Source organism: Lithobates pipiens, unplaced genomic scaffold (assembly GCF_037356315.1).
Source record: "Lithobates pipiens isolate NorthernLeopardFrog02 unplaced genomic scaffold, aLitPip1_a1.2 Scaffold_19, whole genome shotgun sequence".
In the NCBI taxonomy this organism is placed as follows: Eukaryota; Metazoa; Chordata; class Amphibia; order Anura; family Ranidae; genus Lithobates; species Lithobates pipiens.
In genome coordinates, this window is record NW_027507764.1 from 372,209,164 (window position 1) to 372,224,111 (window position 14,948).

The 14,948-nt window shown below is 42.3% G+C and overlaps 1 protein-coding gene across 3 annotated transcripts in view; it reads right to left on the reverse strand.

Moving 5' to 3' along the window:
* Window positions 1-14,948, reverse strand: part of LOC143996967 (cytidine monophosphate-N-acetylneuraminic acid hydroxylase-like) — a 399,676-nt gene that overhangs the window by 143,972 nt on the left and 240,756 nt on the right. For all 3 annotated transcript variants that reach the window (XM_077492297.1, XM_077492296.1, XM_077492298.1), the window contains exon 5: window positions 2,524-2,714. In XM_077492297.1, coding sequence (XP_077348423.1) covers window positions 2,524-2,714 — 191 coding nt within the window. The remainder of the gene's footprint in view (window positions 1-2,523; window positions 2,715-14,948) is intronic.

Here is a 14,948-nt window from a genome sequence, read left to right on the forward strand (position 1 = left end):
GACAGAGATTGGTACCCAATGCGTCCAACCAGACTGCGTTCCATAGCCTCTCACAGGTGTACAACCCCACCTATGACCAGGCAGAACTTCTATACAACCCAGCCAAACTGATGTCAAAGTACAATTTAACACAATTAGTCCCAAAACTCATTACAGTTTTGGGCAAAAATGAAATTTAACATATAGCGCGTACTCGTTAGGAGTACCGGCGCTACATCAGAAACAACAATTTTAGTTCAGCTGTATGAGAATGGTATACTTAAGTTCTTTGTTGTTTTTTTTTTTATTCTTTTTTTTTTCCTCTCCATGTAATATAATTTCTATTTTTTATTTTGGGTATGTGATCTGAGCGAAAGTGAGTTTCTTGAAATAGAACAATGTCTATTATTTGTTTATGCAGAAAATGTAATATTTGATTTCTTTTAGAGGGGGAGTTAAGACCTCTTACATTAAAATAACAAAATTTTACACTTCCCATGAAAGAGAGAAAAAAAAAAAAGAAAAAAAGGAAAACCCCTGCACAACACACAAACAACAATAAAAACCTTACCAATCTGCTTCCCACCCAAACCTATCTCACCCTCACCACTCTCTCTATCTCTTCCACACTATTATATACCCTACCCTTCCCTTATGACACCTCGTATCCTCTATTTATTGACTCCAATAGTCTAACTTACTAAAAGTAAGATCCCTATTGAGGGGGTAACAGGAGCTACTAATCCGAATTGCCTCCAATTTTTAATCCAACTATCCCTTCCCTTAACATAGAGAAGGACAGGGAAAGAGATGGAAAAGAGAGAAAGGGAGAGGAGAAAAAGATTAAAAAAAGGGGGAGGGGGAATTTTTTCCCTTCCCTCTTTTCTTCACTCATCTCAATGGACTGGGGTGGGGGTCCCTATTTCTACAACCCTACCTATAATTTGTGATCCATTAAGGTTAGATAAGCAATAATTTATCTAACAAATTAATAATTATGGTGTCATACCCATATTTAACCTTAAGAAGAAAAAACCTTAAGAAGAAAAAAAAAGGAAAACCCCTGAACAATATTTAAGTTCTTTGAAGAGCTCAGGGGAGAGTTCTCTTTACAATCCAATTGGTTTTATCAATTCCTTCAACTAAAACATGCGCTACATGCCCAATTTTCTTCTGCTAGGATATTCTTCCCCCCTATCTTTGTTGTTGACAAGACAGTACAAGCAAGGTCAACAAAGGGTCTCACCTCTGCTACATATAGGGTATTGTTGCAGAACTTTCCCATTTGTTTCTAGACATAAAGACATTGGTCCCATCCCTGAGCAGGTCTGGGATGGTATTCTCTGGTCCTCGCCCTGGGTATCACTTTCATCATCGCACAGACTGACCAAGATTTTTATCCTCCACAGGGTTTATAGAACTCCTCAATTTTTGTATGCAATTGGTCCACAGGTACTCTAATACACTTTTTGTGACGGTGCCCTAAACTCCAAATATCTTGTTCAGAGGTGATTGGTACTTTGCTATGGGCTATTGAAGATTAACATTTTGGTTGAACCACTTATATGTCTACTGGGCTACTGTGACACGTCTACTTATAAATCTTCTATTGGCAACCCTAATAGGCACAAACTCTTTATTGCTTATTGCCTGCAGACAGAATTGCCCTTAAGTGGACCTCTCCCCATCTGCTGATTGTATCTGATTGGTTCTTAGGCCGCGTACACACGGGCGGACTGTTCGCCCAACTTAGTTTGTCAAACAATCCGACAAACAGTCCGCTCAAAATTTGCATGAGCGGACTTGACCACACACGATGAACGAACAGTCCGCTGAAAGCGTGCGCGATGACGTGAACGGCACGTACGACGGGACAAGAAATTCGACGTCCAATACACTGCAATGCAACCTTCGCCGTGTAAATCCTTTCTGAGCATGCGCGAAACTTAGTTTGTCGAACAAGCCTACACACGAGCGGACTGTCCGCTCAAACCAAGTTTCAGCGGACTGTCTTACGGGAATTCCGAAAAACGTTGTTCGTCAGACTGTCCGCTGAAACTGTCCGCTGAAGCCCACACACGAGCGGACTGTCCGCTGAAACACTGTTCAGCAGACAAAGTTGGGCGAACAGTCCGCCCATGTGTACGCGGCCTTAGATCTTAATAGGACTATTTTGATTGAAAAACATACATACTCCCTAAAGAATTCCATAAGCAAGTTTGATGCTACTTGGTGGCTTCAGTCCATGCCCCTGGCATCAGTATAATCCAATCTATACTATGTATTTTGCAATACTGGATATATATATATATATATATATATATATATATATATATATATATATATATATATATATATATATATTTTATACTCCAAGAACAGGGTGGGTGTGGGTGGTGGCAGGGGTGGGGGGGTTGGGGTGTTGGGGTGGGGTGGGCTGTGTTTTTTCTGCATTAAAATTCCTTCCTGTTTGCAGGTTTTATTTGCAGGTTTCATGAAGTTGATGAAAGAGTACTATTTAATATTCTTAAAGTGCACACTTACCTCAGGTGATCAGAGTGCATGTGGCTTATATAAATTAGGTCAGCATGACACACCCTATCCAGCCAGTCAGATGGAGGTTCATGAAGCAGCCACCATCCTCGAGCAAAGGCAGGACCAATCAGCCAAGGATCAAATACCATATACTTCTGCCCCAGCTTCAGTTCCATGCAGGCATGGGTTAAATAGGTAATCTGCAAATCATTATTGAAGGTTTAAACATTCAGTAGCCATGGCCATATATGAAGAGATATTCAACAGAAATTGCCAACAAAATCAAACATGGATCAGTAATCTGTTGCCTTATGGACATACATACACATCCTTTAATACTGAAAGCTGTTTAATACTGAAAGCTTTCAAGAGCTCAAATATTTGTACACCGAATCTGAGCAAGTGTTTCTGTTCATAGAGGACAGACTGACTGACTGATAATGTAAACAATAATAACGTTCTTGGCATATACTGGAATACTGTATGGTAGGCATGGTCCCAAAACTATAATGAAACATTGCCTATTAAAAAAACTCCCACTCATTAGGGTTAGGAAACTCTTCTCATCCAATAGGCAACTAAACTCACATGTCATATTTAACTCTCAGTGATTGTAAACAATCTTTTTTTTTTTTTTTATAAAAGTAACAAACATAACTATACTTACCTGCTCTGTGCAATGGTTTTGCACAGAGCAGCCCAGATCCTCTTCTTCTGCTGTCCCCTGCCAGCACTCCAAGCCCCTCCTCTTCATTAGGTGCCCCCTCAGAAAGCTGCTTTCCATAGGGGCACCCAGGCATGCTTGCTCCCGAGTCCTGCTGCTGCGTCCATTGACACAGACAGTGGGACTCAGCCCCACCCCCTGGTCCCATGTCACAGCTTTTTATGAACAGCAGTGGGAGCTAATGGCTCCTGCTGCTATCAATCTGTGATGTACATCACTGGGTTGGATTAGGCTCAGGTAAACCTTACATGGCAAGCTCCCCCCAACCCCCCCTAAATACTTACCTGAGTAAGTGCTCTCTGTCTCCCCTCATGGAGGCAGCAGTGAAGCCATTGGATTCTGCTGCTGTCAATTAAATCCTATAAGGAGGATAGGTGTGTAGTAGATGCAAACAGCCCAGCTCAGGATATAGCCCACTTGAGTGGCCCCATAGCAAGTTGCTTGCTATGGGGGCACTTGAAAGGGAGAAGGAGCCATAAGCACCAGTGGAGGATCTCAGAAGATGAGGTACGAGGCTGATCTGTGCAAAACCATAGCACAATGCAGGTAAGTATAACATGTTGGTTTAAAATAAATAAATAAAATAAATAAATAAATAAATAAATAAATAAATCTGTTGCACTTATAAAATTCAAACATGAATAATAATAGCAAAACACCAGCAGCTAGCACAGTATTCAAGAAGGATCAATAAAAAGCATATAGATAAGGTGCAGCGCTTGTAAATAAAGTCCATAGAAAATCAATCCAGGAAAAAATATTCAATTCAGTTCAATCAGTTGTGAGCAGGAGGTATATATGACAGTAGAAACCATCACCAGCACCCAATCACACAGCCGCTTACCCTCCTTAGTGGACCCTCACAAAGGCAGCATCAGCATATTAATGATAAGGATAAGGATAAGGAAGCTCATCAATCTCCATACACCATACCATGCTGGTGTACATATTGAACAAGGAGAGCTGTCACCTGGGGTTGCTGCATCCATTATCCGGTTTGCTGTCACAGAAGTATGGTCAGGGGCATTTCTAGGTGGCAAAAAAACAGGGGCTTCAGCCCGAAGTCCAAGCCCAGCACCGGGGGTATTGTACCTACCTGAAGCATGGTGACCTACCTGACACACACTGACCTACCTGACATACACTGACCTACCTGATATACACGGTCCTACCTGACCCACACTGACCTATCTGAAATACACCGACCTACCTGACCTACACTGACCTACTTAACACACACTGACCTTCCTGACACACACTGACCTACACTGACCTACACTGACCTACCTGTCATACACTGAGCTACCTGACACACACTGAGCTACATGACCTACACAACATACACTAACATACACTGGCTTTTACTGACTATACTGACTATGTTCCTGGATTGATTTTTCTATGGACTTTATTCACAAGCGCTGCACCTTATCTATATACTTTTTTTTTTTTAAAAAAAGAACCTTTAGAATAATTTTAAAGTTCTTAAATGTTTATTTATAAAAGTTCAACATCAGAAATACTGTGATTCTATTTTTAAGATATAAAAGTTTGAAGGACACCTGTAGATGTATATAAAGTTAAAGCTGAACTCCAGGATGAGCAAACAGTGTCTAAATACTAGAAGCATGTGTGTTTTTATTTGTATTGTGGTGTGATTTGTGTATTTGTGTACAGTATATCATCAGCAAACACTGAAATTGAGCTCTTAATTCTAACCTCAATATCGGTGATTATAATGCAATCGTATAGAATCATAGCACTAGTTTGTGGATTAGTGCACTAGTATGCCTGTTTATTGTAATGGTACACCTGTGTCTGATACTAACCTTCAGATTCTGTGCCTATATACTATTTTAGTTTTCATTGTTTCATTCTCTCTTTATTTTCCATAATAATTTACTTATTTATGGTTCTATTTTACATGTGTGATGGTCTATAATCACTGTTACATTTCACCAAATAAGTTGATCCTTTTTGTTAGAGATGTGCAATATGGCTTTGTCCTAGTTTTTAGAGTGTCATGCCCTGATTGTTTTTATGAACACTGTATTGGTAATTCATCCATTGTCTTTATAGAAGTACTTTCCCTTTTAGGGTAGGCAGACTATTGTTGATATTAAAATTGAGCAGTACCATCATCCTTTGGGGCCTCACAGAAGCATAGTCAGTAAACAAGTCAAAGGTTGGTAATAAGTGGTTGCACGTTGGAATCAACCAGAAACATTTTTGAAGTTGCAATTTTTTGGCCTCAGTCGAAGACCTTTAGTGTCGAAATGCGTTGGTCTAGCATTTACTGCACCCCACATTGCTTTTTATACCTTTTTACAATTTGTGATCACTTTTATTTGTCATTTGTGATGTATGACATATTCCAATAAACTCATCGGATTGACCTGCACTATTTGGAGCCCTTCCTCTTTTTCCATGTTTTTTTCATTGGAGACTATGAGCAGCTGTTCGGGGGCCACACCTACCTTGACCTTACAGTGCCTGTGGAGCTTTGGGACGGAGAATTGGGGACCCTGCACCTGATCTACTTGACCATCTTCTGTGCACAGCGCCTGATCTGGACCACTCAGAATTTTGAGCCTTACTGACCCACTGTCGTAAGACACATGTGTCCATCCCACTTGGTAAGAGTATCTATCTACTTACCCTTGAAGAGTGACTACAGACAACTTGTTTTCTTCCCCCATTGGTCTGGTGTCACCATAACAGGAAGAAGCTTTCTTTCAGTTCTCTGTGGACTTTACTCCGCACTTTCTATTTGAAGTTGATATTCACAATTGGATTCACACATTATTGTGTTCACTGTGCCATGCCCATTTATTTATGATTGTCTTTCATATTTTTTTAACACATATATTGTTTTTAAGCACATGCATTGCTACTTTTATTGTTTATATTAGCGCTACGCTGTTGTTCCACCAATGAAGGGTATGAGACCCTCAAAAATGCCCAGCGCAAGAGGAGCCCTAAAAAATATATGAACCAAAGGTGCGGTTCTGCCTATACTGAACCCTAGATTATTTTTATATTTTTTAACAGAAGGAATATTTATTGAGGTATTCAATCAGTTACATGTTTAGCATAACAGGAGTTACAGCAATAAACAAAAAACAACACAACATCCCAGAACGGTCATGCATCAGAACCAAAGAAAAAGAACAAAATGCATTCCATAAGCCAGGGGTGTCCAAACTTTTTTCAAAGAGGGCCAGATTTGATGAAGTGAACATGCTCGAGGGCCGACCATTTTGCTTGACATTCTTTAAACCATTAAAATTCAGTCTAAGTGTGTTCATCCGAGCACTAATACACGGCCCAACAAGAATTCTCTTGCCTTTGTGCTGTGTGTGGTGAACAGATGAGCTTGGGTGTGTTATTTGGATATACTGTATTTAATCGGCTTATACCACACACCTTAACTTTAAAAAGGAAGTCTCAGGAAAAAAAATAAAAAATCTTACATTTTAAATAAAGACATGTGAAGCAAAATAAGGGTCAGTGCCCATCTGCAGCCCCCAGCATATTGCCATGAATGCAGCCCCCAGCGTATTGCCATGAATGCAGCCCCCAGCGTATTGCCATGAATTCAGCCCCCAGCGTATTGCCATGAATGCAGCCCCCAGCGTATTGCCATGAATGCAGCCCCCAGCGTATTGCCATAAATGCAGCCCCCAGCGTATTGTCATGAATGCAGCCCCCAGCGTTTTGCCATGAATGCAGCCCCCAGCGTATTGCCATAAATGCAGCCCCCAGCGTATTGCCATAAATGCAGCCCCCAGCGTATTGTCATGAATGCAGCCCCCAGCGTATTGCCATGAATGCAGCCCCCAGCGTATTGCCATGAATGCAGCCTCCACCGTATTGCCATGAATGCAGCCCCCACATTGCCATGAATGCAGCCCCCACGTTGCCATGAATGCAGCCCCCACATTGCCAGGAATGCAGCCCCCACATTGCCATGAATGCAGCCCCCACATTGCCATGAATGCAGCCCCCAGCGTATTGCCATAAATGCAGCCCCCAGCGTATTGTCATGAATGCAGCCTCCCCCGTATTGCCATGAATGCAGCCCCCAGCGTATTGCCATGAATGCAGCCTCCACCGTATTGCCATGAATGCAGCCCCCACATTGCCAGGAATGCAGCCCCCACATTGCCAGGAATGCAGCCCCCACATTGCCATGAATGCAGCCCCCATATTGCCATGAATGTAGCCCCCATATTGCTATGAATGCAGCCCACACATTGCCATGAATGCAGCCCCCATATTGCCATGAATGCAGCCCACACATTTCCATGAATGCACCCCCCATATTGCCATGAATGCAGCCCACACATTTCCATGAATGCACCCCCCATATTGCCATGAATGCACCCCACACATTTCCATGAATGCACCCCCCATATTGCCATGAATGCAGCCCACACATTTCCATGAATGCACCCCCCATATTGCCATGAATGCAGCCCACACATTTCCATGAATGCAGCCCCCATATTGCCATGAATGCAGCCCACACATTTCCATGAATGCACCCCCCATATTGCCATGAATGCAGCCCACACATTTCCATGAATGCAGCCCCCATATTGCCATGAATGCAGCCCACACATTTCCATGAATGCAGACTCACCATTGCCATCAGTGCAGCCTGATTCATGTCCCTCTGCAGCGTTGGAGAAGACAGGGAGGGGGGCGGGACGAGCACTGACAGACATACAGGAGAAACTCCTGTTTCTATCGACGGCCTCTTTAATTGAAAGTCCCGCCTCCTGTGATGGACAAAACGGTTGTCCAATGGCAGCACAGGACGGGACTTCCTTTTACACAGGACGCTGTCCTGTATCCACGGCACTCGTCCTGCCCCCTCCATGGCAGCCAGCATATCTATCTTTTGTGGCCCCCGGCGATCGGGGATTCGTTGGGGGCCACAAAAGATAGATATGTGAACATGACCAGACGGGCCGTCCGAAACCAAAACGCGGGCCGCGATTGGCCCGCGGGCCGGACTTTGGACATGCCTGCCATAAGCATACTACATCAAGGTTATACCCCAGAAGGGCTTGAGGACAGAGTGATATCCGAGGTTAACCCTGTGTAGACCTTGTCCTTTGGTATACTAGATAAAATGAAGATAACCTGCCAGCAATAACATAACCCAAACCACATACCAGAAAAATCTAAAAAAGTAGAAAAGTATAGAAAGTATAGAAAAAATTTAAAAATGTTATTCAAAAAATATATAAAAATACAAATACATACTAAAATAATACATAAGACAATACAGTACAGCTAAATCTCCCGTAAAACAGGTCAGAGAGGCTCTCTATACCAAGAGCATCAACTGACATATCAGAACAGGATACCCGAGATGTTTTGGAAAAATCATTACAGTTCCTTCTTCAGGAGTATGAAGTTGTATGGTTTAGTGCAGGGGTGTCCAACCTTTTGAAGAGCGAGGGCCACTTAAGCGACTTCGTAACCAGTTGCGGGCCAAAGTGAGCAGAGTGGGCAGATGACAGCTCCATGTCCACTCTGCCTATGCAAAGGGGACACAGACACAGCTCACTCTTCTCTATGGGCCCTTTGATCTGAACAAATGGAAGGGACCGGATCCCCTTCTGCTTTTTTAGTAGATCTGATTGGAGGTAGGCAGGTATAATGGACACAAGTCTGTTTAGATCTGCCGCTCCAGAGAGGTGAATGGAGGGTCCGATTGGATCAGACTGATCATGTTAAAGGGGCCTAAGGCTGCTTTTACACTGATGGTCTGCGGTCTACCGACACCGTGGGTGCAGCGTAGTGCACCTGTGGCTTTCCTGCGGGTTAGCTGTACTTTGCCATAGAATTCTATTCTATCCTGCAGGTGTGGTGCACTTTCTGAGTCTATGGCTCAGTGCAGTTAAGCCACAGGTGCTCTGCACTACACCTGCAGATCAGTTTGAAAGCAGCCCAGTAACCGCTGCAGAACAGATATGTCCATATATACACTGTCATTTTAGTAATAAACTTGCTGTCCCAGGCAGAGTGCATTTGGTATCACTCCACCTATGACAGGAGCCGGTGCTATACAGGGAGTATTGGCTTATACAGCTTTGTTCCGCAGCTGCTTCCTTTCTCTACTGCTGGTTTCATTCACAACACTGATGCTCTGGCATGGCAGGTAGGCAACCTGCAATCTGGGCTTGCCAACGCTCCATCCCAGAGCAGGAGGTCATGGCCACATCTGATGGGTCCACGTGCCACATGTGGCCACTGGTTGGGCACCGCTGGTTTAGTGTCTAGCATAAAGACAAATAAGTACAAATTAGAAATATAATGTGTGAAATTCATGCATTGAAACATTAAGACAAGGTATACACACAAGGCGACATATTTGAAACGAAAAGCTGAGGCACATTTGATTACAATTTATATGACGCTGGTACAAGATGATAACTCGATTCAAGCAGAGATTGTTGGCCAAAAGTAGGCCAAACATTACGCTAATTGTCAAACGACAATTAGCAGTCGGTAAGACAATCCAAAAACTATGGAAGGGACTTTACCGACATGTAGCAGCCATGACAAGTGCAAATCCCGATTTTCTGTTAGGTCTCCATGTGGCAGCGGTACATGATGGCCGCTTTCCTAAAATCTCAGTTTTAGTGCTAGACAGACTCCATCATACTCCCAGAGGAGGAGATTTGAATAAAATTCTCCTCCAACAGGAAATGAGATGAAGGTGGATTGCACTGTGCAGTGAATAGAATGTTGTAGAATTATTATCAGGTGGCTTGATGAATGTGAAAAAAAAAAAAAAGGCTGAGAATGTTTTCATTACTATGATGGTCAAGAAGCAAACAAGAAAATGCAGATTGCCTGACAGAGGCCAATTTGTGCATCTGTGAAAATATTAGGACTTTTGGTGGGAAAGAAAGTCTGAATAATAGTCTTAAAGTAAATATTTATATTGGATGAGTTATTTTTAGAATTCACAGACTTTCAACTGTGAAGTGTTAATGATGCAATGCTGTTTATATTTGGGTACATTTATAAAGTCAAAAGGCTAAGTTCTGAATCAGAATACTAAATATTGATTAAAAAGAAAGAAAGTTCTATTTTGGGGCCCTGTGGATAAGCTTAAATTGTTAGGACCCAAAGTTCAAAAAAGGTATGGGTTGGAAATGGCGGAGTATTGGCTTCAGCATGCTAGAATTAGAGTAGAAGGAAGGAGAACAAAGGAAAAATGCCAAGCCCAATTGTCCCTAGTGGACAAAGAGGATGATCTCATCTGCTATACCCAGAGTCCACCTCCTTATAATGGTCCTCCCTCTCAGGTGCAAGCAACTGCCCAGAGTAACACCTTCCCTGTGACATTCACCCCTGTCAAAGGAACCGCCTCTGAACAAAACCCCAACTCCACTTCCTTAATCTCTCCAGACAGTAGTTCAGTCCTGGAGATGAACAGATCGATCCTTGAAACATTAACTGATGCCATAACTCATGCACTAGGTGCCCCAGCAGGAGCCAAGAGACTAAGTAAACCTCCTATTAGGTATGGTGTGGAGGACAGTGAGGAATACCCCTTGATAGAGGTCCCAAACCCAAGGGGAGGACAGAATGATGCACTGGGCCAGCCATATCCCTTGACTATGACTGTTTTTCGACCATGGACTGACAGTGATATACAAAAGGCTACAGAACACATAAAACATCCAAAATTAGGTCCAGCTGAATTCATTGAAAACATAGAGGGATTACGGAATAGTTATAAATTGAATGGGGTGGAAGTAGAGAGAGAGCCCTGAGGAGAGTATTAGGATCAGATTGGGCCTCGGTAAAGGGGGACTGGGACCCCTGCGCCCCAGCAAATGCACAGGGTTGGGGGGATCCATTGCCTCCAAAAAGCCCAGACTTAGGGAACAGGTTGACTGCATTAAAAAAATATGACAGTACAAGAAGACAAGGAAAGTATCAGGCCGCGTACACACGGGCGGACTGTTCGCCCAACTTTGTCCGCTGAATAGTGTTTGGGCAGACAGTCCGCTCGTGTGTGGGCTTTCAGCGGACAGTTTCAGCGGACAGTTTGACGAACAAGGTTTTACGGAATTTCTGAAAAACTGTCCGCTGAAACCTTGTTTCAGCGAACAGTCCGCCCGTGTGTAGGCTTGTTCGTCAAACTAAGTTCCGCGCATGCTCAGAAAGGATTTACACGCCGAAAGTTATAATGCAGTGTATAGGACGTCGTATTTTTCGTCCCGTCGTACGTGCCGTTCACGTCATCGCGCACGGTTTCAGCAAACTGTTCGTTCGTCGTGTGTGGCCATGTCCGTCCATGCTAATTTTGAGCGGACTGTTTGCCGAAACTGTTTGACGAACAAGGTTGGGCGAACAGTCCGCGCGTGTGTACGCGGCCTCAGTGACTACCTAAATAAATTACGAGAGATTTTTAGAGTGTTCTCCGGTCTCCCCGAAGCTGAGGATGTGAATAGTGCATATCAACAACAGCTAAAGATTGTTTTTTTAAATGGATTGAAACAGGATCATAAGGATTACATTGTTAAAAACATGGTTACTTACCAAACTGCATCAGTTTTAGATGTTTTACAATATGCTAAGCATTCTGAGAAGTATTTGAAAACAAAGGCAAAAAAGAATGTGAAAGTAAAGGTTTTTGTGCAAGGTGATGAAGGAGAGGAGGATGCAGAAGAGTACACTGCTGAGGCAGAAACAGAGGGGTCTCATGGAGGGAGAGGCACAGGTGGTTTTAGAGGAAGGACTACTCTACAAAATTAGACAGTGCAACTAGAGCACTTCCACCCTGTGTACAAGCACTGGTAGCAGCAGCGGTGTAGTGGTTTAAATGATATAAATAAATGCAGCGCTACCTAAAAGTGCATATAAAAATGATAATAACTAGATAAATATAGTGTAATTCAAATAAATGTAGTGCAACTCAAGTGCTATCCTATTAAATAATAAATGCAGCATATAAAAACACAAAAAAATAAATCTGCATACATTTTCCAAATACATAAAATTCAAAATAGATTGTGAAAAAATATATATATAAATAATTAATAAATAAATATTTTTAAGTATCAATCCAGTGATTCTGTGTAAATTAATCAATATTTCAAGTGATTGTCCACAAAAAACATGCACATAAAGCTGAAAAAACTTTTTTCAAAAAACAAAAGACAAAAGTCCATGCAAAAAGTGATTTCCAATAGTGCCACTCCACTGCAAACTTCAGTGCCTATTCAGTGCACCACCTATTTCCCCCAGCCTCTCACCTCCAATAGCTGGCACAATAGGCGGTGTGTATAAACAGATAAGCTGCTGGCTCCTTATTCATCCAGTTTCACTGTTCTATCGCTGTTAGTATTTCACTGTGACTCATATACATAGTACATATTCTCCCAATTTCTCCAGAGTATCCAATAAGTATGCAATGGAAGAAAACAGGGCTTTCATGTGTAGTAACTATGTATCGCTTTATTACAAAGAACAAATCCACACTTACATGAGAATACACAGTGGAACGTACAGCTGACGCGGACTTCCGGTTTCGGCCGTAACCGGAAGTGGTATGTGCGACACCCAATTCCTTCTCTGACGCGTTGCGTTACACCACGTAACTTTTTCAAAGTGGTTTGCACTCTCACCTAGCAGTAAAAAGGGTCGCTGGTTCGAATCCCAATCATGACACTACCTGCCTGGAGTTTGCATGTACTCCCTGTGCCTGCGTGGATTTCCTCCCGCACTCCGGGGACATGCAGGTGGGTTGATTGGCTTCTGTTCCGGGTTAGCCCTGGTATATGAATGGGGATGTTGGATCCTTGAGGGTAGAGACCAATGTGAGTGTGCAATGTACAAGGGTAGGGGCTAGACACTCACTTAGGCTGAACCGGATGGACTGGTGTCTTTATTCAACTTTACTAACTATAAAAGGTACCACATGCAGTGTCTGTTATCCTGTTACAACAAAGATATCACATTTTAGCCCAGCACGACACCTTTCCTGTATGACAATACTCTTGACACAACCTCACTTAACAATACAGAGGTGTACTACATTAAACCCATCCACACTACTACCACTTACTACTGATGGTCATAAAACATGACTGCGCTGCTGCCATCACTGAAAAGGTACTGCCACAAAGTGATCTGAAAGATATACCGTTATCTAACCCTGACATGACACTTTTTGTTGATGGTTTTAGTAAGAAAAATCCAGATGGCACAAATGCAGCTGGATATGTAGTAGTGACACAGGATGAGATTTTGGAAGATGAGCGACTACCAAAATATTATTTAGCACAAGTTGCAGAACTTGTAGCACTGACAAGAGCATGCATACTGTCAGAAAGAAAATTCGTAACCATATGCACTGACAGTCAATATGCCTTTTCAACAGTACATGTTTTTGCACAACAATGGAAAAACAGGGGGATGGTCACCTCCAGTGGTAAACCAATTTCACACACTGACTTAATTTTCGAACTCCTAGATGCAATACAGTTACCAAAAAAAGAAGCTTACAATCTGCAAATGTCAAGCACACACAATATATACAGACCCCATCTCAAAGGAAAATAAAAGGGCAGATGGAGCTGCCAAAATAGTGGCACAAGAAAGACATAAAATAATGACAGAACGAGAAATTATAGAGATAGATCATACAGTCCTTACTGATATGCAGCAAAATGCCCCCCCCCCCCCCCGGGAAAAACAATATTGGAAAACAAAGGGTTGCACAATAATTGATGACATTTACACATCACCTGAAGGGAAACCGGTATTACCAAAATCTTTATTTAGGTATGCAGCAGTATTGACTCATGGAGTAACGCATGTGTCAAACAGGGGAATGACTGAGATGTTTGTTTAAGGTATGTACAGTCTATGGCTTCACTAACTACTAAAAAAAACTTTTTTGCTGTCAATGTCTGATATGTGCAAGACATAATGCTCAGGGAGGTATAAGACCACAGAAAGGGAAGTTCCCTACACTGCAATATCCATTCCAACACATTTGCATGGATTTTATTGAATTAGACATATGTGAAAGGAAGAAATATTGTTTGGTAACCAGGCACCCTGACCAAATGGGTGGAGATATTCCCGACAGGAAGTGCAGATGCACAGACAATTATAATGGACCTCATTTTGTAATTAAAAATATACAACATTTGACAGAAGTGATGAGAATTAAAGGGAAATACCATTGTGCCTATCATCCCCAATCAGCTGGATTGGTAGAAAGACATAATGGCATTCTAAAAAGCAAACTGAGAAAAGCTATGGAAGAAATAGGTAAAAATAATTGAATGTATTGCCTACTAGTAGCTGTGACCAGTATGTATATCACACCCCCAAAAGAAGCTTTAAGCCCATTTGGAATGATAAGGCCATATAAGATACCCTTACAATCAAATGAAACACCTACTGAGCAGTCTGAGCACACACCAGCAGAATACATGTCTAGGTTGTTAATACAAAGACATACTAATGATTTTGGTTCTGGTCTAGAAGGTCCAATTTAAGAAGATGAAAAGGTGCATGTGGGAGATTGGGTCTCCATAAAAAAGTAATAAGAAAAAAGCAGTGGTACTCCCCAAGGTGGGATGGTCCTTTCAAAGTCCTCTTAACTACCCCTACTGCGATAAGCCTTGCCCTACATAATTGCCAACGTCAAGGAACATAAATG